Raw genomic sequence first — 22,194 nt, forward strand, 5'->3', positions numbered from 1 at the left:
TGTTAATCGACCTTCAGGCTTCCAACCAATATGTATTATAGCATACATATAATAAGCTAAATACAAGTTATAACTATGGAACTGTTATTTAATGCTAAACATCTCTCATGGCGATTTTTGCAGCGATATAGGTACATAGATGCAATTTAGTAGCAATAAAGTAATGTTGCTAGTAACATTGGTGAAGTTACCAAAATTCTGCAACGATTAATCATTATTTATTAATTTTATACCAAAACATCTCCAAATGCGTTGCCAAAAACATGTTTTTGATGTAATTGGCAAATTTTACTGTCAAATAGAACAGTCTCGAGTCCTCGACAGCAAATATATAGGAGGCACTCATGTGGCAGAAAGATATGAACGTTTAAATCGTTTGCTGTTTGTGACCATCACACATACATACACAGCATACAATGCATACAGCATATAATGTTGCCTATTGCCTGCATGCGCTCATTGGTGCACTTAATTTTGTACCTACTCATTATTTAGTAACCGTTTTTTTTGAAATATATTAATATAATAATCATATCGCGTCGATATAGTGCCTAAATCGCTGCAAATATTCGCCGTGAGCGATATTTTTTATATATCATACTTGTGATGCTTCGTGTATGTTTTTGATTTTGTAGGCAAGCAGTGACTTTCATCTGTAATCAAGAAGAAGACTTACTAAATAATCTACCTACGACTAAATACTATTAAATGAACGTATTTGTTAGTTTTTTAATTGCATAAGTAAAATGAGCCCGAAATATATGTAGTAGCTGTATGTTTTATTCGTTGATGACTCATTGAAATAAACCGCATAAAGTGAGGAAAATTTCACTCACAGTGATGCTTATTTTTCCGTAAATTGTTCACTTTCAAACAATTACGTAAGCTTCATAAATTTCAAAACGGAAAAAGGTTTAACCTTCTTTCACAATGATACTTTAATAAAGGAAGGGTCCAATGGTCATATATTTATCACTGTGATTTGGACTTTATTTTAAAATGCTGGAATTCAGTTTTGCGTAATTTCTAATTTTCTTCTGTTCTATTGAGCGTTATACATGCTTGAAGGAGAAATTTAACTATCTCATCTATTATGTTAAATTACTCCACCGCCAAGAGCATAGCTCTTAAATATTGATGATGAAGTCGACGGCAGTATGTTTTTAATCGAATGAGCCGGTAGCAAGCGCACAACTAAAAATTCATCAGTGTTTTACCTTTACAGCCTCCTCGGTTTGTCAAACGGAGTCCGGCTGTAAAACGTTTTAACTTTAGGCTTTTACAGTTGTTTTGCTGAAATAAATGAGGTCTTTGGCTCTCCCGCTTCCTTTTCGAGAGTCAAACCGCAAGGGCACGTGGACCGTAGGATTGACGAGTGTTTTAAGAGTGGTAATCCACCTGTCCAATTTGTATATATTTAATTGAACAGATGGAATAGCACACTGTAGTGGACATGGGAACACTGACCTGGCTGGTGCGGACGCTCGGTCAGGCGAGGTAGGCGCGCACCAGCGCGCGCACGGGCTCGCGGCACAGCGGGCACGAGGCCAGCGCCGCGCCGCAGCGCGCGCACGACACCAGGTGCCCGCACGGCAGGAACACCACGCTCACCTGACACGGGAAATACATTATTAAAGGAAGAGTATCTTGTAAGCTATGGGCTTAGAAGCACTAGAGTAGTAGTTAAAGGCTTCGTCACACTGCAGCGGAATGCGAACGCGGAGGTGTTGGAAACGCGTCGCAAACACCGAGCGACGCGAGCGCGCCGTCTGCCTCCGCCGCCGCACTCGCCTCGGATTGTGCGAGCGGATCGAAAGCATGTTACGAGCGCACCAACGGCCTGGCCACTACATTTGTGCGACTGACTTCGGCTAAAGCGACCACCGTAGGTTGGAGCGAGATACATCAATCGGACCTTTCGTTCCCACCTATGGTTATCCCCTCAGCCGGAGCCAGTCACGCAATGTCGTGGCCAGGCTGTAAGTACCTCCAAGCTTTCATCGCGCCTCACACCGCGCTCGCGTCTCGCCGCAGTATGGCAAAGCCGATTATGGGGATTTTATCCACCTTGTGTATATGTCACCGTAAAATTGTAAACACTCGTCAGATTATAATCTCGCTAGTTAAATTATAAACTGACGGTAGGGAGATTATAAACTAACCTAACCTAACCTACGTTAGATTATAAACTAACGGGTTCACAATCTTACGGTGTCATATACAAACTAGGAAACGCTCCCGATACTGAGTTTGTACGGCGAGAATTCACATTTCCCGGTTCCGGTATTTATATAGATAACCATTACAGCAAAAACTGCAAACCGGCTTAGCGCAATATGCGAAATGGCAGCAAATGAGATGGTGATATATTAAGAACATAACAACGTAGAATATAACATGATGAGTGAACTAAGTAAAAACATAATATCGACTACCGTAGGCACAAAGGGCTTAACGGACAAAACACGATTTTTCAGGAGAGCCAAAAAACAGTTTTGTTTTGAGAAAAACAATCATAACTTTTTTGTTTGTTTGAATAAACTGATGCTTGTATGTGGCTTATTCTTAACTTTTTAAGCTTATTTAAACTGATTGCTTGAACTTATAACACAATGCTTATTTACGAAAATAGCATGAGCGTTACGCCAAAAAACACGACTGATTTTAAGAAGGGCGACCCTTACGCCTCTTTTTTATGGTTTGTCTTATTAGAAAAAGGGCGTAATACCCATAAAAAGTTTAATTGTTTTAATACCATTTGGCGTAAATCAAACAATTTCGTTGCAATATTGGCAACTTGCATTTAAGGAACACTATAATTTACAATTTTTTTTTGCAAAAACTTATAGAGATATATTCACTATTAAGTTTGTTCCCCATTTTTATTATTTTGGATACTTAAACGTGGGAAAGGGTCGTGGTCGCGTGTTAGCCACAAAACCGATATTTTCTTTTTTTATTTGTTTATACTTCTACAGAATCGCTGCTGTCCTACTACCTATCTATATCTATTTATGTATATCAAAACAATTTATAACAATTACTTTTACTGTAAATTTTACTTTTACATATAATATATTATTAGGTACAATAGTAGTTTTGACATTTCGTATGTCTGTTCAGTAAAACTTAATGAATATGCGATTATTTATGACATAACATCGTCGAGTAAATAGTAAAAAAGGCATATAGACAGGCCTACGTACTTCTATGGATTTAGATCCAAACGTTATGGACAATAACTTTCATAAGGTTAATCCTATGAATTAGGGTATAAACAAAAAAAAATATTAATATTACGTCTAATCAAAATTGCAAGTGGCCCAGTCACATACCTACTACTAAAAGTTATCAGTCTAACCTTAATTAATCGCCATAATTATCATTGGAATATAGTCATGTTTTATTATTTTCATAAAACTGATGAAAAAATTCACAGATTTCGTGCCTCACACGACTATCGAGCACATTGGAAATGAATCTACGGAATTCGAAAAAATATTGTCGCTGAGCGACGAGAAAGTCTGGATAAGGAAAAAGTTACAAAATAAAACTACAACGTTGAATGATAATTATTTTATTCTTAGACTAACACAAGTATCCTGGACATAACGCATGTGAACAAACAAATTGCAAAATTTCCACACGCGTATCCAAGTTTGAATAATTGTCGCCGTGGCGCATAAGTATAGGTACATATTTCATGTTTCGATTAATAAGCAGGATATAGTAATGTTCAAAGTACAAGAAAATTATTACACGGCAAATCCGTAGTCAACTCGAGAAGTGGTGATCGGCAGCGGCCCATTTGCTGCAAGATATGAAATTTTCTTGACAGCAGTTTGACGCGACGAGAGATGACCATAACAGCGTTTGTCTATGTTGCACCAAACCTGAGTTCCAATAGGTGTACTACCAGGGTTCAGCATCAGCTATCTTGGGTAATGCTCATCATGACGAATCGGGTGTCCAAAACAGCGTGTGCCTATGTTGCACCAAACCTGAGTTCCGCTAGGTACAACCAGGGTTCAGCATCAGCTCTATCTTGGGTACTACTCTCCTAAGTGCTCACCCCTCTCCCTCTCCCTCTCCCTCTCCCTCTCCCTCTCCCTCTCCCTCTCCCTCTCCCTCTCCCTCTCCCTCTCCCTCACCCTCACCCTCTCCCTCTCCCTCTCCCTCTCCCTCGCCCTCTCCCTCTCCCTCTCCCTCTCCCTCTCCCTCTCCCTCTCCCTCTATTGCGTTATCTACGCCCGTCTCAAACAGGATAGATAGAGTTAGACCAAGAAAAATCTGCAGCGATTTTGAAAGCCCACGCAGTGCAAGTGTTATTCTGCCGTCATAATCCCAATAATTCACAACAAACACCGATACCGAACTCTGCGAAACATGAAGTCATAAATGTCCTGTGAAAAATGTCGTTCTGACTTTTTGACTATTTTAAGGTTAGGCTACAGGGCAAACCCTTAACCCGATCGTCTTTGTTTTAGGCTCAAATTGTAGCTGACTAAATTGTCCAGAGCCGTTTTTCTCAAATTTTTGATATCATTCTTCGTTTCCAAATTATCGAGCACCAAAATCAAAAATTCGGAAAAAAATTAATTTTATTTTCACTATTTCTACCATAACTTTTTTTTTTTTGACTTTCTCGAATAATTATTTTTGCACCTTACAGCTCTCGTGATTATGCGTCTTTTGAGCCTATTTTTTAATATCATATCTTCACAACTTTCCGAGATATAAGGGGATCGCACTTTTTCGTGAAATCGGACCGTATACTGGAGCGAACGAAAAGACATTTCCAATGTCAAAAGTACCCACTAGTTCAGTTTTAACTGTCAAATTTTAGTAACCCTATGAATAAAGCATCAATGAGCACGTGAGTAGGTAATGCAAGTACCTACTTAATAAAAAAATTGTCAAGGAAAGTACTAGGTCAGCCCACTTAAACACAAAAAATCAACAATTATAAACTCGAAATTGTATATAGTATGTTGGCGTATCTTTTACATTGAATTCTCTAACACTCATATAAATATCCACTAGTTGTGGGCGTAACGTACATTTAGCACTCAAAAATCTACTGCAAATAGGCGTAACTGACAAGAAATTAGTACAGATTTAATAAAATTGCCGATGCAAAAGGGTGTATCGTACAAAAAGGTGGGAGTTACGACAAAATGTCTCACAACATTTTTTTGAATTGGCTGATACGGCAAAATGCGTTGGAAAATTGTGTTCAAGCATTGATTTTTCATAGGGCTTAACGGACATTTTTTTCAAGTTATCGAGACGTTAAATATACCATTCGATAGAGAAAAAAATACTGAGTATAACTGCATTCAATAACTCATTTTCGCCATTTTGTCCCTTACGCCCTTTGAGCCTACGGTAGTCGATATATTATAAGTATCCTGAGTCATGTACGTAACCTATGACTTATTTATCATTTAATTACGGACCACAGACATAAAACAATAGGCCTGTGGTCGCCGCCATCATGAAAAAAATCGTTGCATAATTTACATTGTTGCATTTAGTACAAATACCATAAATGTATTGATTGATTAATATCCAAGATGGACATAATATTCCCACATTATTTTGCCTGGCGGTATTGCCATATATGAAAAATTATTCCGCAAACATATTTGGATACTGCAGAAAATTTAACATACACAACTAATTTAAAAACTGGGAAGTAAAGGTTTGTTAGCAGAGTATGGCGCTTAGCACACAGGATACAACGCTATGCACGTATTATAGCGCCATCCAGTTAGCACAACGGAACGACGTGCGAATCGTATCCAGTGTGTTAAGCGTCTAAAATATAAAACTTGTCTATTATAGTAATACGAGGCAGGCATTCTATCTCGTGAGATATTTGTATAGTGATTTCATCAACACGAAAAAAAACTAAAATTCTATAACTATAGCGAATAGGTATTTCGTCGCATATTTAAGAATAAAAAAATTGAGACAAATCACCTCGCTATCCATACACACTTTACACAGCCTCGCTTCCTTCAGCTGCCTATTCTCTTCCTCCAAAGACAATTTCTTCCTCACTGGACTGTTCTCCTTCTCACTTTCCACTTGGTCAGTTCTATCAATGTCTCTGTCATTGCTAACTCTATTGTTTAGTCTGACAGGGTCTCTGGCAGTTTGACTAGTATCAGCGTGTGCTACTATAACTTCTTGGCTAGGTTGTGGTTCGTTGGGCGTCCGAGATCGCGAGGAACTTTCTGATTGAGATGTTTGGTCGCAGTCTGGTGATGGTATTAATCTGGAATTATAATGTTAAATATAAAATTAATGAATTTATGTTATCTTTAGAGATATGATATGACAATGACAAACTTAGGTTTCTTGTTATATCACTATTATTTTGAATTGATTCTTTACAGAAACTTCTGCATACATTTTTCTGTAGCTCGTTGAGCAATGAGTCTCTTTCTAATCAATGTAGTTAAAAATAGAGACTTTCACTTGCATTCAACATGTCTTTCGGGCAATATGGATTAAAAAGAAAACCCTTTGGGTTATATATTTACCGGACAGTAAGGGAGAACTCCTTTAGACTTCCACTTGTTGCAGGCTACATTTGTTTTTAAAGCGGCCCCTTAACTGTTATACAGCAAGTCTTGTAAGACAGTATTCAATGTCTTTTTTGTGTCTGATAACACGAATCTAAAAAAAACGTGTTAACTGGTTGGTGTTTACGCCTCAGCTTTGGTTCCCCTATCTTTGGCATAATTTTTTTTGTAATAATTCTATTGTGCATAATACATTTAGGCATAACATACTGTTAGCATAAACTCACTTGGTACTGGATTGTTGCGCATACATACTCTACGCATAATTTTTATTGATCGAAGTATCTTTTGGCATAAATTTAATGTCCGAATCGAGACCTGGTATCTGTTTCATTTCGCATAATTTTATTTGTAATAATTTGTTTTTGCATAATACGCCATTAAGCATAAAGTACTACAAGCATAAAATCTTATGGCATAGAAATGTTTTGCATACTTGCCAGAATCATATATGTTATAGGCCGAATATTTTTTGGCGGAAATTAATTCGCCAAATTTTTCCCAATTCGCAACTATTATTTTCTCATAATTTCATTTCTGGCAACAGTTTGTTTTCGTGGGGCCGCAGTTCTAACCTAACCTAACCCACGTTTCTGGCAACAGTTTGTTTTCGTGGGGTCGCAGTTCTAACCTAACCTAACCCACTTTTCCGGCAACACTTTTTGTTTTCGTGGGGTCGCAGTTCTAACCTAACCTAACCCGCTTTTCAGGCCACAGTTTGTTTTCGTGGGGTCGCAGTTCTAACCTAACCTAACCCACTTTTCAGGCAACAGTTTGTTTTCGTGGGGTCGCAGTTCTAACCTAACCTAACCCACTTTTCTGGCAACAGTTTGTTTTCGTGGGGTCGCAGTTCTAACCTAACCTAACCCACTTTTCAGGCAACAGTTCGTTTTCGTGGGGTTCCAGTTCTAACCTAACCTAACCCACTTTTCAGGCAACAGTTTGTTTTCGTGGGGTCGCAGTTCTAACCTAACCTAACCCACTTTTCTGGCAACAGTTCGTTTTCTTGGGGGTCGCAGTTCTAACCTAACCTAACCCACTTTTCAGACAACAGTTCGTTTTCTTGGGGGACGCAGTTTTAACCTAACCTAACCCACTTTTCTGGCAACAGTTTGTTTTCGTTTGTTTTGTGAGCTAAAAATATGTATACATCCAAAATGACAATAATATGTTCCCACCCAAAGTTACAATACAATACAATAATAATGTTTTTTTTACGAATTATAAACGTAGCCAGAGCTTTTAGTTACGGCTCTGCGTTAATGAGTCAGTCAGCTACATATTTAGGTGTTTTATGCATTGTTAAATATAAATTAGACTTGGATTTTATACAATCTGACGCTTTCTTTAATTTTAACATTCGTCGAAAAACATTCTGCCAAATGTAGCTTATGACAGATGGGTTAGGTCATACAAGTTATACCAAATAGAAATAATCTAAATACGTTTTCTTCGATGTAAATATTCGCCTAAATCCTATTATGCTAAACAGATTATGAAAATCACATTTCGGACATTTAAACAAATGCAAAATAAAATTATTCGTATCAAAATTCGGCCATGATAGTAGTAGTCTATTTAAGATTCGGACTTGCAAACATTCGGGCTATTGCATATTATACAAACTGAAGCTTTCTGCAAATTTAACATTCGTCGAAAAATATTTCTGCCAAATGGGTTATGCCAGATGCGTTTCGGGTCACGGAAGTTATGCCAAATAGACGGAACCCCTCAGCTTTATCCATACAATGGCATCTAATAGCGCTTCTAGGGCCGCTTTAAGCCTTATTCTTCTGAATATTGCTTAAAACATGTGTTTCGAGCAACACGAATGAAAAAGAATACCCTTATGACTGATTTAGACGGCGCGCGAACTCGCATGCAATTTTAGTTACATTGCGGACTATTTGTTACGTCCAATTCAACCGACCGATCAAAACCCGCAATGTAATGAAACTTGCATGCGAATTCTCGCATCGTCTAAATGAGCCCTTAGGGTTGTATATTTACCCGGCAGCAGGAGCGAACTCCCTCAGCGCCTCGGCGAGGATATCCCTAGCGAACCGCTGGTTGGTGGTCACTCCCCAACTTTCTTCGTTAATCTGCTCGTTCAGTACCGCGTCGATCAGCGCCTCCGATGACGTGAACGGCAACCCTGAAGATTAATGTTTTTAGGTAAATAATTTACACTGAATTGAGCCAAAACTTCAAGTAGAGGTCTACCTACGGGCCCGTTTCTCAAAAACTTGTAACTTGTAATACAAGCGGATGTCACTTTTTGACAGCTTTTGTTAGAAAGGGACTTCCACTTGTATTATAAGTTACAAGCTTTTTAGAAACGGGCCCCAGATGTAAAGAGGACCTACCACATATATCGAAAATAGAAATTTCGTTATCTGCCTCTTTATCACAAGACAAAATAGGCATACTAGTTCTAGTGTTTGCCAAGGCATAGGTACACTGATTGAATATTGTTGCCTATGAAGCCGATGGTCCCGGGTTCAAATTCTGGTAAGGTATTTGTGTGATGAGCAGTTAAACACGACTATTTGTTCCTAAGTCATGGGTGTTTTCTATGTAAAGGTACATAAATATTTATATACCTTTGTCTAAGTAGGTACCCACAACACAAGCCTTATTGAGCTTACTGTGGGACTTGGTCAATTTGTGTAATAATGTCCAATAAAATGTGAAATACGGGCAATAAATTCATGGAATGTACTAAAATTGGATTACCGGGGTACGGGGTTGTAAGTACATACATCAAGTAATGTGGCACTGTAACTGAATATTTGAGGCACATACCAGTGGTCTGCAGCCGCCGGCGGATAGCGAGCCGCACCCGCGCCGCGTCCAAACCCGCTCCCAACGCGACCAGCGCCTGTTGGGAGTCCATTTGTTCCTCTACCTGATGAATTAAAATTAATAGTACATAAAAATATTGTAAATTTTAGGAAAAATTGTGAAATTCATAATATTAATACTAGAAATAAACATAAGCTCGCAGTGCCCTTCACTCGGCTCCATAAAATTAAAAAATCATTCATGGGTAATTGTGTAAGATTTTATAATAAACTTCCAAACCATATTACTGAATTATCTATTAATAAATTTAAGAATTATGTAAAGCGTAAACTTATTTCTAAAGCTTATTATACCACACAAGACTACATGAATGATATTACAACGTGGGATTAATTGTTATTCGAAATGATTGTTTATTTATTAGGTATATTTGATTATTGATGAGGAAATGGATATTCCGATGTAATACTATCTACTTCTTTTGTTACTATATGCTTTTTTTTTTTGACATTTAGATTTTATTCTAGAAATTCTAGACTAGTATTTTTTTATACAATATTTTTAATGTTTGACGATCCTTTTGTGAAATTCTTAGTGTTAAATTTGATATGTATAATAATCCAATTTTATTATGGAATAATATCAACATCAATAAATTGCTCTGATAATTAGATTAAGATTAATTACGATTCATAAGAGCTTGTTGCTAGGCCTACATGAATAAAGTATATTTTTGATTTGATTTGATTTGAATAAAATTAGACACAGCAAGGCAAGGACCACCAAACTAATACACAAAATAAAAATCTTCAAAGCTGAAAATACTTTTGGTGACACAGTTTTCTGTTGTCACCTGTTCCGGTGAAAGATTCAGCAGATATAGGTTTATAGGAGAGGTTCGCAGAACAACGAACGGAGTGTTGTTGAGGGTCGCAAGGTTTGTGGTGAAACCTGGTTCACCGCTCTCACTAACAAGAGGCAAAAACGACGACAAGGCGTTTCAGTAACGTTTTCCGCAAACGTCTCTTGTCAGGCCTGCGGTGGACTATAATATCGGTGTCGGCTCGGATCGGTCTATTCAGCCACCAAAACAGTGTCTCTCTGGTGTTACACCACAAATCGTCTGCAATATGATGATGTTGAAGTTGTCATCCCGCGGGTTCAGGCTTATGTATTAAACGAAACAAAAATAGTTTGTGCAGCAAAAATGAGCAAAAATAGCATTGCATGTGGTATTTACCTGACTCTCATTGACTGGAAAATTTACTGATGGATTTCGTTGTCTTGTATTAACTGATCTGCCGTCGGACGTCTGCAAGAAACAAATAAATATAAGTATAGGTACCTACACATTTAAAGTATGTATATTTTCGAGTTGGATCTGCGTCAAACATTGTGCGTTCAACCTCATTTCTCGGATCTCACGTGCAGAGTGTACGTAAAAGACAGTTTCGCGAACATTGCAGCCATACATAACTTTATCGCTATCGTATACGCACCACCCGCGGCGGCAGCTGGCTGCTACGGTGTTGGGCGACGAAGTCCGCGCCCTTCACGAGCTGCACGAAGCCGCAGCTGGGGAACCAGCGGGCGTGCTCCGCCCACGGCTCGTCGCTTGCCTCCCACTTCCCTAGCCCGCCGTCGCAGTAGAAACAGCAAACCTGGCGGCGAGACGTTTTAATGGTTAATCAATAAATTAAAAAATAGTCAAGTAGGCTGATAACGGCTTATTGATCAATACTGATACCTTTTTTTTTTGTGACACTAACTGGATGTCAACAGCACAAGACCCCTGTCTTGCCCACAACACAAGCCTTATTGAGCTCCAGTGCTGCCCATTTGTCCCTACAAATGGGCAGCACTGGAGGAGGCCTATACCCTCTAGGGATTCATTATTAAAACACGAATTATAAGTTTTATTTTCAAATTTCTATGTAAACATTTTACAATGAATAAAGGGCTTTTTTTTTTTAAATACAAAAGAAAGTCTAAATACTGTACTTATACTTTTTAGCGATAAGACCGCCATTAGTTTACCAATCTTATTATTTATTTTAAGTTGTTTTATTGGTGAACTGTTGAAGAAATTGGTGGGGCAGTAGAGTCAGACAAAGAAAAGTCTGCAGCGGATTTGATAGCCCACGCAGTGCAAGTGTTATTTTAAAAGTCAAACTTCTATGAAATTATGACGTATAAATAACACTTGCACTGCGTGGGCTATCAAATCCGCTGCAGACTTTTCTTGGTCCGACTCTATTAAATTGTGACTAAGCAGATGCAAGTAGCTGGTGCTGTCGGCAGCTGTCCGGAGGGCGTGCGTGGAGCGGCGCAGTGCCCGTTGAGTGGCGTCTTCTGCTCCTTCTGGCACCCGTGCCCTGAGGGCTCTGGTGCTGTCGGTAGCTGTCCGGAGGGCGTGCGTGGAGCGGCGCAGTGCCCGTTAAGTGGCGTCTTCTGCTCCTTCTGGCACCCGTGCCCTGAGGGCTCTGGTGCTGTCGGTAGCTGTCCGGAGGGCGTGCGTGGAGCGGCGCAGTGCCCGTTAAGTGGCGTCTTCTGCTCCTTCTGGCACCCGTGCCCTGAGGGCTCTGGTGCTGTCGGCAGCTGTCCGGAGGGCGTGCGTGGAGCGGCGCAGTGCCCGTTGAGTGGCGTCTTCTGCTCCTTCTGGCACCCGTGCCCCGAGGGCTCTGGCGCTGTCGGCGGTTGTCCGGAGGGCGTGCGTGGAGCGGCGCAGTGCCCGTTAAGTGGCGTCTTCTGCTCCTTCTGGCACCCGTGCCCTGAGGGCTCTGGTGCTGTCGGCAGCTGTCCGGAGGGCGTGCGTGGAGCGGCACAGTGCCCGTTGAGTGGCGTCTTCTGCTCCTTCTGGCACCCGTGCCCCCAGGGCTCTGGCGCTGTCGGCGGTTGTCCGGAGGGCGTGCGTGGAGCGGCGCAGTGCCCGTTAAGTGGCGTCTTCTGCTCCTTCTGGCACCCGCCCAAGTAGCATGGAAGTGTCGGCAACATCAATATAGCAGCCAATTAAGAACTTAGAGTGATTTAAGGGACGTATAAGAGTGTCAGAAAAGATTTAAGCTGTATAAAAGGTACTTTACAGACATTATACAGCTCAAGCTGTATAAAATCATTATAAAGGATTCTGCGGAAGCATGGGGTGCTTTATCAGAATATAAAAAATCTACTATAAAACTAAAAGTGTTGTGAGAGACTACAAGCTAATTCTATCGTAAAAGCTGTATACAGGCTGTATTGTAGTAACACTTGGCATTTTTAGCTGTACAAAAGTATCTGTCAACTCCGTTTTAAAACATTAAGTGTTGTGAAACACTACAAGCTAATTTTATCGTAAAAGCTGTATACAGGCTGTATGTATCTGTCAACCCCGTTTTAAAGCTATTTCTTATGGCGTAATCTTACTCTCCTATAAGAATAGTAGTTGTATAACTTCTGTCTGTAAGGGTATTATAAAACCAAATGAATAAATGGCAGCTATAGTACAGCTTTTTTCTGTATTACTGATAGAGTCGCTTATAACAATCTTTTGGCGTAATTTTACACTCGTATAAGTATAGTAGTGTAATGATTTCTGAAAATAAGTGTATTATAAAACTAAAGGAATATATGACAGTTACAGTACAGGTTTTTTATTTGTTATACGGATCTCTAAAGAGAATTATAACTTATGTACGGAGAACCGAAATACAGCCAAACGAATACAAATATTCTATTATAAAGCTGTTTTAATTACAAAAGCTGTAAAAGACACTCCATTTATTACACAGCACAGCTACTAAGATTATAATGCTCTCCAACTATCATGTAGGCTGTTTAAAAATTGTCGCCATTTTACAATAAAAAAAAAACGTATTTGTAAATATAATTAAAGAAATACTTGCAAATATTTAGCAGACTAACGCCGTGTTATGATTAGCAGCTAAAATAAATTGTTTAGCCTTAGAATTAATATTTATAAATATTTTTGATACTCTAACCTTAAAAACAAACAGTAACTTTACCGATTTTTGATATTTTCCTTATGGTTTCTCTTTGTTATTTTGCAGGCGCGTAAATATTTTGCCAGAAAAGATACACAGGTTCACAATAAATAATAATCCGCACTTACCAATAATGTAATATTCCATTCAAGTCCTGTATAATATTTACTTTTACTTTTACCATCCACTATAACACTTTATTGTCGCCATTACTATATTACGAATGAACAAGATTAAGACATTTTAGTTTCTTAAATGATTATTATTCTCTTGTAATTCTTTCTTATAACTCATTTAAAACTTATATTCTTATATCGTACTTATAAGAGATTATCTGTAGTGTTAAGGTTTCCTGCTACACCGAAATATAGCTGTAATGCAGCTATTATGCAGCTTATGTATTGCTTATACAGCTACTCTACAGCTCTAATAACGCCAAAGGCTGTATAATTTGGGCCCTTTTTTTACTTATAAGGGCTGTATAAGCGCTTATACAGCCTTTGTACAGCCTAACTGTACAGCTTATAGTATACAAATAAACTTTAATACAGCTTATATACAGCTTGCAATGCTACTTGGGCGTGCCCTGAGGGCTCTGGCGCTGTCGGCGGTTGTCCGGAGGGCGTGCGTGGAGCGGCGCAGTGCCCGTTAAGTGGCGTCTTCTGCTCCTTCTGGCACCCGTGCCCTGAGGGCTCTGGCGCTGTCGGCGGTTGTCCGGAGGGCGTGCGTGGAGCGGCGCAGTGCCCGTTAAGTGGCGTCTTCTGCTCCTTCTGGCACCCGTGCCCTGAGGGCTCTGGCGCTGTCGGCGGTTGTCCGGGGGGCGTGCGTGGATCGGCGCGATGCCCAGTAGGTGGCCGAGACGCGAGTGTGCGGCGCGCTCAGACGTCTTGTTCATGCGCAGCAGTGGGGCTGCGACGGTTGCGTGGATGGGGCCGGCGTCCGCGGGAGCAGGTGCTGGCGCGGAGACGAGGTTCCCAGCTTGGGGGCCTCCGTGAGTGCGGCGTCTTTGTTGTGGGGGCCCTTAGAAGGGCCTTTGTGGGGCTGCAGGGCGGCTCCGGGGCTGGCTCGGAGTTGCGGGTTCATGGGCGGCGGGATGTTGTCGTCGTCGTCGTCGCAGTCGGGCGGGCTGCGCTCCGGTCCCTCCTCAACTGCCGAAGGTCGAAGAGTAACCGGGCGCTCGTCCCGGTGCGGTTTGGCGTCTTCCGGGGCCGTCTCTGCTGTCCCAGGGGCGTGCCTCAACAGCCTGGCGAAGGCGGAAGGACGGTGGGGGGGGGGCTTCGGTGGCTTTTTGTCCATGGGATGCGGGACCTGCGCGACACGTCACCGCCAGTCGGTCCTGTTGAGCAGGGCGACCTTCGGTGGATGGGTTCCTGGTGCAGCTGGGCTTCCCCTCCGGCGAGGCCGGGCGCGTTCCAGCTTCGATTTTCTCAGAAAATGTCGGCCGGATGAGCTGGTGCTGGTGAAGGTGTGTCCGAGCGAGGTTCCGAGTGGCTCTCCAACCAACAACCAACCAACCAATGACCTGTCTAGAATGGTCGGCCATATTTATACCTTGACCACTCCCCCTACTGTGCAAGTGTGAGTGAGATGGAAAAATTCGTAATAACGGCGATGACGCAACATTCAATTGTTCGTTAAGAATCATGCCCCTTTTGTTGTACCTAATTATTTCCAGTTGTTCCAGAACACCCAAACGCAATCCCTTTTCGCAAACATGTAAAATATCAAAAGAATGATTCTCAGATAAAGTGTGACCTGTATCTAATAAGTGCTTTGCAAAATTGGACTTCTCTGGATGGTTATGTCTATATGACGCAACATGCTCTTTATACCTAGTAGTGAAATTACGGCCCGTTTGCCCCACATACACTATACACTTTATTGCAATCGTCACAGGCCTCAGTATTCCTTTGTCTATAAATAAACATGAAATGAATCAAGCGAAACACTCAAAATGGCTACAAAAATAAGAACAAGTTCTTATGCTACATGCGTGCTAGACTGCCAGTGTCCATTATAGATAAACACGTTCCCTTCAATGGTTGAGCATCTAGCATACAGTATCGAGTTGCTAATAGTCCCATCTGATTACTTTTATAAGGCAGCCGTAAGGCCAGCTGCATATTTATCATTTGACTTCCTTGGAATGTTTTTATTGAGAACATGCATCACTGATATTATGTCAAATCGGATTAGATCGTACTGAGAAAAAAAATTGTGCGCAAATATTTTTTTATACCTAGTACATATTTTCAAATCTAAATCCCATAGTGATTTCAAGGTCGTCATAATTTCGAAATCTGAAATGCCACAAAATCCTATAGTATAAACAAGTTACATCAGATTTTTTCAAAGAGCATGATGTAGCCTTTAGCACAAACGGAAGCCAGTTTTGAAATATGTGCCTCTCAAAAGATTTAAAAACGGTTAGTTTCCGATTCGCCGGATTCTCGTACACTAGGAGGATTGTGACGTCCGTCCGTAAATCCGGCGAATCGGGAACTAACCTTGAAAACGTTTAGCATATCTAATTATAAGTGTTAAGTTACAAGTGATCAACCTGGTCATCTTTGTTGACAGAGAAATAATTTGTTGATGTACTCTCGGATGTTTCCATACTTCCTACTACTAAGATTTACAAGATGGTTACATCCTCTAGAAGTCCCGAAAACGACTCCTAAGGTAAAATATTGAAATACGCATGAAATACGAATACTTAAAACTATGTTCCGACCAAAATCCATTTCCATAAGAATATTAGCTTTAAATTCATTACTGCCACATCAAACAACAATTTAAAAATGTGCACGCCTTACTTGGTCATCCTGTCCGGTGTAGAAGAATCCCGCCTCGGCCAGAGTGTCGGGTCCCTGGGGCCGGCCCTGCGGCCACTCCGCGAACGTGGCGAGGCGTGCGGCCAGGCTCGCCAGCGCGGGGTGCTGCACGCCGGGCCCGGAGACTCCTACTACGCCCAGTTGGGTGCAGTTCTGGCCGTTTCGCGCTAGGAGACGTGAGTTGTGGAGTGCGCCTTCACTGGAATACAATATTATGATTTTATTCACTGTTAGTAAATGAAACGATGAGTGTTTTAAATTCGTGTAGATTTAGGCTACCTAAAATGCACTCTGGAGTTGTGAAGTGCGCCTTCTGTGAAGGGCCTTCACTGTATTACAACATTATGACGTGACGTCATAAAAATGAGTAGGTACTTGAATTTTGACTACCTATGAAATACTCTTTTGGTTGGGGTGTGAATTTTTTGAAAGTGTAATTCATGTTACAAGTTTTTCATATGCTTTAGAATAATTAGATATTCTAATTACAATAATTAGACCTGGCTAACTTTTTGTGCTTAGTAAGTTTTATAGTTTAGACATTTTGTGTTGAAATTACTGGTCTCAAAATTAACTTGTAAGCGGCGGGCTAGAATAATTACAACTTAATTTAATTGGAAAGGGTATTAACTGGCATAGACCAACTGAATGAAAAACCTTTCATTCATTAAATTCCACCAGGTCAATAATTACTTTTTCGTACCTACGATGTCGATTTTTATATCAATAATTAAAAACACTTACGACATTACGGAGTTCCGTGGCGACTCCACCTGAGGGGTGTGTGGTGGCGAGAATGGCGGCGATATGTTGGACGCGCGATACGCATTATCTAGCCGGAGGGCGTAATCGCAACGCGGGAAATACCTGTGAAAGGTAAAATACTATGAACGACTTAGATAACTGACGCATTCGTAAACCTTGGTGCTGTGATGTATACGTTTCGACTATTCACGTCTCGATACGATACAGAGTTCCGCTGGCATGATTAATTTTTTCCTTATACATTTTTCCGTGGTGCATCTGAGTGTCGACTATTTAATAAACGAAAGCATCTGTCGATATGGGACTGTGACGGTATGCTTGAGTCATTCCATGTGCTACTTGGTGATGATCAAGGAAATTTTAGCCTAAATTTTGAAGGTACAAAAATAAGTTTCAGTGTAATTATAGATGTAGGTAGGTACAAGGTGTTATTGTTTTTTGTTATGTTATTTTTAGACGGAACACTAAAAAGAGATAGTCTAAAACAGTTTATTAGGTAGATATTACAAATTTCAAAAATGTGTAATTCCTTACATCATCATCATTAAAGTATCCTCTATTACTCTTAAAAGAAATTAAATTTTGATCGTAAATTTTTATGTGGGCTCAGTAGCCACAATAAGTTAACATTCATTTACCCGTAAAGGCAATAAAGGCCAGTGATTTCAATTTGCACACATGCGTCATACCTCTCATAGACTCCAATTCCTAATAAACTTGTACAATTCTCCTTATTGCCAATATGGAATTCCCCACATATTTTCTACTATATTTGGTATAGTTTGAAACTAATTTTCTTAAATGGCGCCATAACATTGCTTACATACAATGCTAAATTCTAATAAACTATCAGACAAAAACTAGCTCTATTCTTTAACACCGCTTTAAGATAACCACTTACCTCCGATGTATATCTACAGGTGCTCCTAAAGAGCCAAGGTTTCTGAAAGGGGCCAACTCTCCCCCACACCAGGCACAGCGCAACCGCCCCTCCCCGGCATGGTAGAACCCCGCACTGACCAGTGCTTCTCTGGATATTGAATCATCCTAGAAAAATTGTAATAGAATTTGATTGAGGAAAACTATACTTATTAGAATGGTAATTTTTGACAAGCAAGGTCATCAGCCCTGCGAATTCCTGTGCTAGTCAGCTGATTGGCTTGGCTATAATTCAATTAGCAATGTTGACCTTGAAATATGACAGTCAAAAATCAAATTGCTTAGTTCTTTTTTTATTTCTAGATCCCAAGACACTTTCTTAGAAGTCAAGGCTGTAAAATTATATACTTATAGCAGAATATTATAGCATGGAAACGTAGATAACTAGCTTCTGCCTCAATTGACATTCAAAGATAATTAAAAGATCATACAAGATTGCAATTAACATTCATGCATGATAAGGAATACAACTAGATAACTGAAATATATATTTAACAGATAAATAAAATTGTAAATAAAATAATAAATAATATTAGCATTGTTTATAAACACCAACCATAATCATGATATGATTCATCATACCTGCCAATTGATAAAAGATAGCAGCCTGAGTGCATCACTTTTATACATTTCATCCTCTTCAGTCGGCCCAGCGTCTTGCGATGTTGTCACAAGCTCATCAGGGACAGGAGCAGACACAGGCACTGCGGCTGACTGGGCGGTGAACGGGCGATCCAAGACGAGTGGCTCGTTCCCTGCCATCTGTGGGTTCACCACGAATGGACAGTTGGGATCCATCCGCCGATGTCGCATCATCACTTGATCACCGTAATTCCACTGCGAAATTTTTCCACCACAACTAAAACACTCCACCTCTGTACCTTGCCCAGTATAAAAGAAACCCCCTTTCGCTATTCGTATCGGATCTACTGGGGCTCCCATGGGCCAGTTTGAAAAAGTATTCAATCTATTAATCTCTAAATTCATTTTTTCTAAAATAAAACAAAAACTTCCCGCTAACTCTAGATAGCACTGCTTGCACTGTTTACAATGTATTCAATAAAATAACTGATTCATCAAATTGATTTAATTTATGTTCACTTGTGCTGTTTCTAAAGGTATAATCACATAACAGCAATGTTGAAAAGACAAAATTGGTAAGATTTCAATACAATAAAATAAAACTTAAGCAAGGAACAATGAATGACGAAAGTCTAAAGAAAAGTTTGACATTTTACGTACCTAGGAGGATCGACCATAGACTACATCCCTTCGTTACATTTCGTTTGACACAGAATATTAGCGGTTGTCGTCGGTTGGTTGTCGGTTGTTACAGTTATTGACTGGTCAAAATAATGGAATTTAACTAGTGAGTTACAAAACTTAAAAATAAATTGCCCAAAAAAGCTCAGGTATGAAGTGAAGAGGATTTCAAACATACAATTGGCTGTGGCTGTGGGTAACTTTGGCATTCAGTTCAGTCTATACTTGGTCCTTGGTCCATACCAACAAACCACAAAAAAAAAGCGATTGTGTAACTGTCAAATTTGACAATAAAAAGCCGTCCCAAACCAACCCAAACCCAAATCTAACCGATAAAAAAAATATTTCGATCATGTATATTATAATAGGTCTCTTAATATTAGCTGTTATAGTTGGTTTAGCCTTTGCCGTATATTATTCATCAGAGAAGCAAACTGTTTACACCGATTTGAAAGGTAAACATGTAGTTGTGACCGGAGGATCCAGTGGCATTGGCAAAGCTGCAGCAGCAGAAGCAGCCAGGTTGGGAGCCGACGTCACAATTATTGGTCGAGATGTTAGCAAACTGACCTCTGCAGTTACTGAGATAGTCGCGAAATGTACGGACAAAGAGCAAAAGATACAATTCGCAGCCTTAGATGTAACATCAGACTACAACGCGATATCAAAATGTTTTTCCGAATTAGAAGCTTCTATGGGTCCAATTTTTATGCTAATCAATTCTGCCGGAATGTGCATTTGTGGAGAATTCGATAAAATGAAGGTTGACGATGTTAAACAAATGATTGATTTGAACTACTTTGGCACGGCATATCCTACAAGGTATGTTTTACCTGGAATGAAGCAGAGGAGCGAAGGGATTGTCGTATTTGTAGCATCAGAAGCTGCATTGGTTGGTAAGTGTCAATTGCTACCTACTTTATTAGTGAAAAAATAAATAATGAATGATAGTCAGTGGTCCAAGCCTAGCTAGTGGTGTTTGAAACCTTGTAAGCCCTAATCAGTTGTCTATCAATAAAATATTCTTTATTGTTCGCCAAAAAGTTCAACAATAAAAAATATAAACTAAACAATTATTAGCATGTTTTTATGTGATACTTATTTCTGTGATCAGCCTAAATATGTCTGTTTTCACATCTTTGGATGTTTTCCCTAGAGTATATTCCTTTAAGTCCATATTAGTTTCTGACTATAATAAATGATGGTTTGCCAAATGCCTAGTAAACTAGTGCTTACAACAATTCTCAGGATTAGTTGCCAAGCGGACCCCCGGCTCCCTGGCATAAAGCCGGGATAATGCAAGGAGATGATGATAATAATAAATGGTGTTTTTAAATTTGATTAATTAAAATAAAATCGAAATTCCAACAACTCAAAAATGACTTATGCCACTTGGTGGGATAAATGTGTGCTGACTTTCTTGTATATTTTTATATTTCAGGCATTTATGGCTACAGTGCCTACAGCGGTGGAAAGTGGGCAGTTCGAGGCTTAGCTGAAACTCTATTCATGGAACTGCTAGGCACTGGGGTGCGCCTGACGCTGGCCTTCCCGCCTGATACAGACACCCCTGGCCTGAAGAATGAAAACTTGACAAAGCCTAAGGAAACTATGCTTATATCTGGAAGTGGTGGGCTGCAGTCAGCAGAGATGGTTGGCAAGAAAATGGTACATGATGCTTTGGTAAGATCATGTTTATTTCAATGACAAAGATGATTATTAAGAGAAATTTAACTACCTTACATAACATATTATTACTAATTGGTTTAATGTCTACAATGTCTACATTAACAAATTTACTGCCAACATTTTTGTAGCTCTACACATGTAGCCGATTCTAACGTTTCCCTGCTTTGTAGGAGAAAGCTACTAAGAACAGAGTGCCCGCCGAGCGGGTTCCGGGCACTCACATGTATTAAATCAATCAGTGACAGCATGATAGTAATTAATTTATACTGTTATGGAAAAGTGCAGAAATACAGGAAGCTAATTTAAATTTAAAACCAATCTATTCCAAGCTATAATACAAAGTACAGAATTACTTTATGACAATCATTATTTAAAAAACAAATATTTTAAATCTATTCTCATATTTATTAACTCATGTTTACTTTTCAGACTGGAAGAAAGTATTCAGTGTTCGGGTTCAGTGGTAATTTAATGTCTCTTCTATTCTGCGGGTCCATAGACAGCTTGAGCCAAATACTGGTGCAAATATCCTGCTTGGGGATTCTACGGACCATCATGGTTGGTGTGTTGTTGTCCTTTCACAAAATAGTCTGGGACGGCTTGAAAGAGAAAAAGGAGACTCCGAAGAATAAATAAGATAAGTCACAGTTTCAGTTTCTGGATTTGGATTTAAAATACTTTCAATAATCAGAAGTGCTCCTGACATTCCGTATTTGCTGCATTTCTAGAGGGTGAAATACTATTTATTGATAAGTTTGATAAATTTGTATTGATGCATATCAAACTTCGAGTGCGCTAAAGTTTTGGTATTGTAAGGGGAAGGGTTAGGGGCATGAGGGGCATAAAGGGAAAGAGGTTCTTTAGGAAGTGGCCAGTACAGGAAAATGGCTGTTTACCGACTGACTTAATTTATTTTGGTATGCATTCACAAGTATTGATGTTATTACTTATTAGATATTTAGTTATGTCGTAATAAACTTTTAAGTACACATTTTATTTAATATTTTTAAGAAGAGTTACTTACTTAATAAAACTATTTTCACTTTCATAAGTAGTTCTTTAATATTGTTGAGTTTACTTAAGCCAGCTACTTACACGCCTGCTGCAGGGCCGATGACGTTAGCGCGAAGGTCAAAGCAGTTCCGGGATTATAGAGTTAGACCAAGCTGTGAGTTTGATAACCCAAACTGTGCAAGTGTTACTTTATAAGTCAAATTTCTATAAAATGATGACCTTTAAATAACACTTGCTCTTTTGGAAGTCCAATTGATTTCTAAATTATTTCGCGAGAATACAGTAAATAAATAGGTAGGTAAGTGAGTT

General features: G+C 39.7%; 2 protein-coding genes across 2 annotated transcripts; one reads left to right on the forward strand and one right to left on the reverse strand.

The window, feature by feature from the left end:
* Nucleotides 1–528: 528 nt before the first annotated feature.
* On the reverse strand, nt 529–19,126 carry LOC134794385 (E3 ubiquitin-protein ligase XIAP). Its single transcript, XM_063766190.1, has 11 exons — nt 18,502–19,126; nt 17,882–18,027; nt 16,960–17,082; nt 16,198–16,414; nt 10,898–11,059; nt 10,639–10,710; nt 9,399–9,501; nt 8,604–8,748; nt 5,986–6,283; nt 1,483–1,611; nt 529–653 (listed from the first exon to the last, which is right to left on the reverse strand). The coding sequence occupies exons 1-10, from the start codon at nt 18,904–18,906 to the stop codon at nt 1,489–1,491; spliced, it is 1,794 nt and encodes a 597-aa protein (XP_063622260.1). The 5' UTR covers nt 18,907–19,126; the 3' UTR covers nt 529–653; nt 1,483–1,488.
* Nucleotides 19,127–19,476: 350 nt separating this feature from the next.
* LOC134794394 (3-ketodihydrosphingosine reductase) lies at nt 19,477–21,793 on the forward strand. The gene is made up of 3 exons (XM_063766203.1): nt 19,477–20,078; nt 20,624–20,865; nt 21,301–21,793. Exons 1-3 carry the CDS (start codon nt 19,535–19,537, stop codon nt 21,505–21,507), a joined length of 993 nt encoding a protein of 330 aa, XP_063622273.1. The 5' UTR covers nt 19,477–19,534; the 3' UTR covers nt 21,508–21,793.
* The last annotated feature ends 401 nt before the right edge of the window (nt 21,794–22,194 follow it).

Source organism: Cydia splendana, chromosome 10, assembly GCF_910591565.1.
Source record: "Cydia splendana chromosome 10, ilCydSple1.2, whole genome shotgun sequence".
In the NCBI taxonomy this organism is placed as follows: Eukaryota; Metazoa; Arthropoda; class Insecta; order Lepidoptera; family Tortricidae; genus Cydia; species Cydia splendana.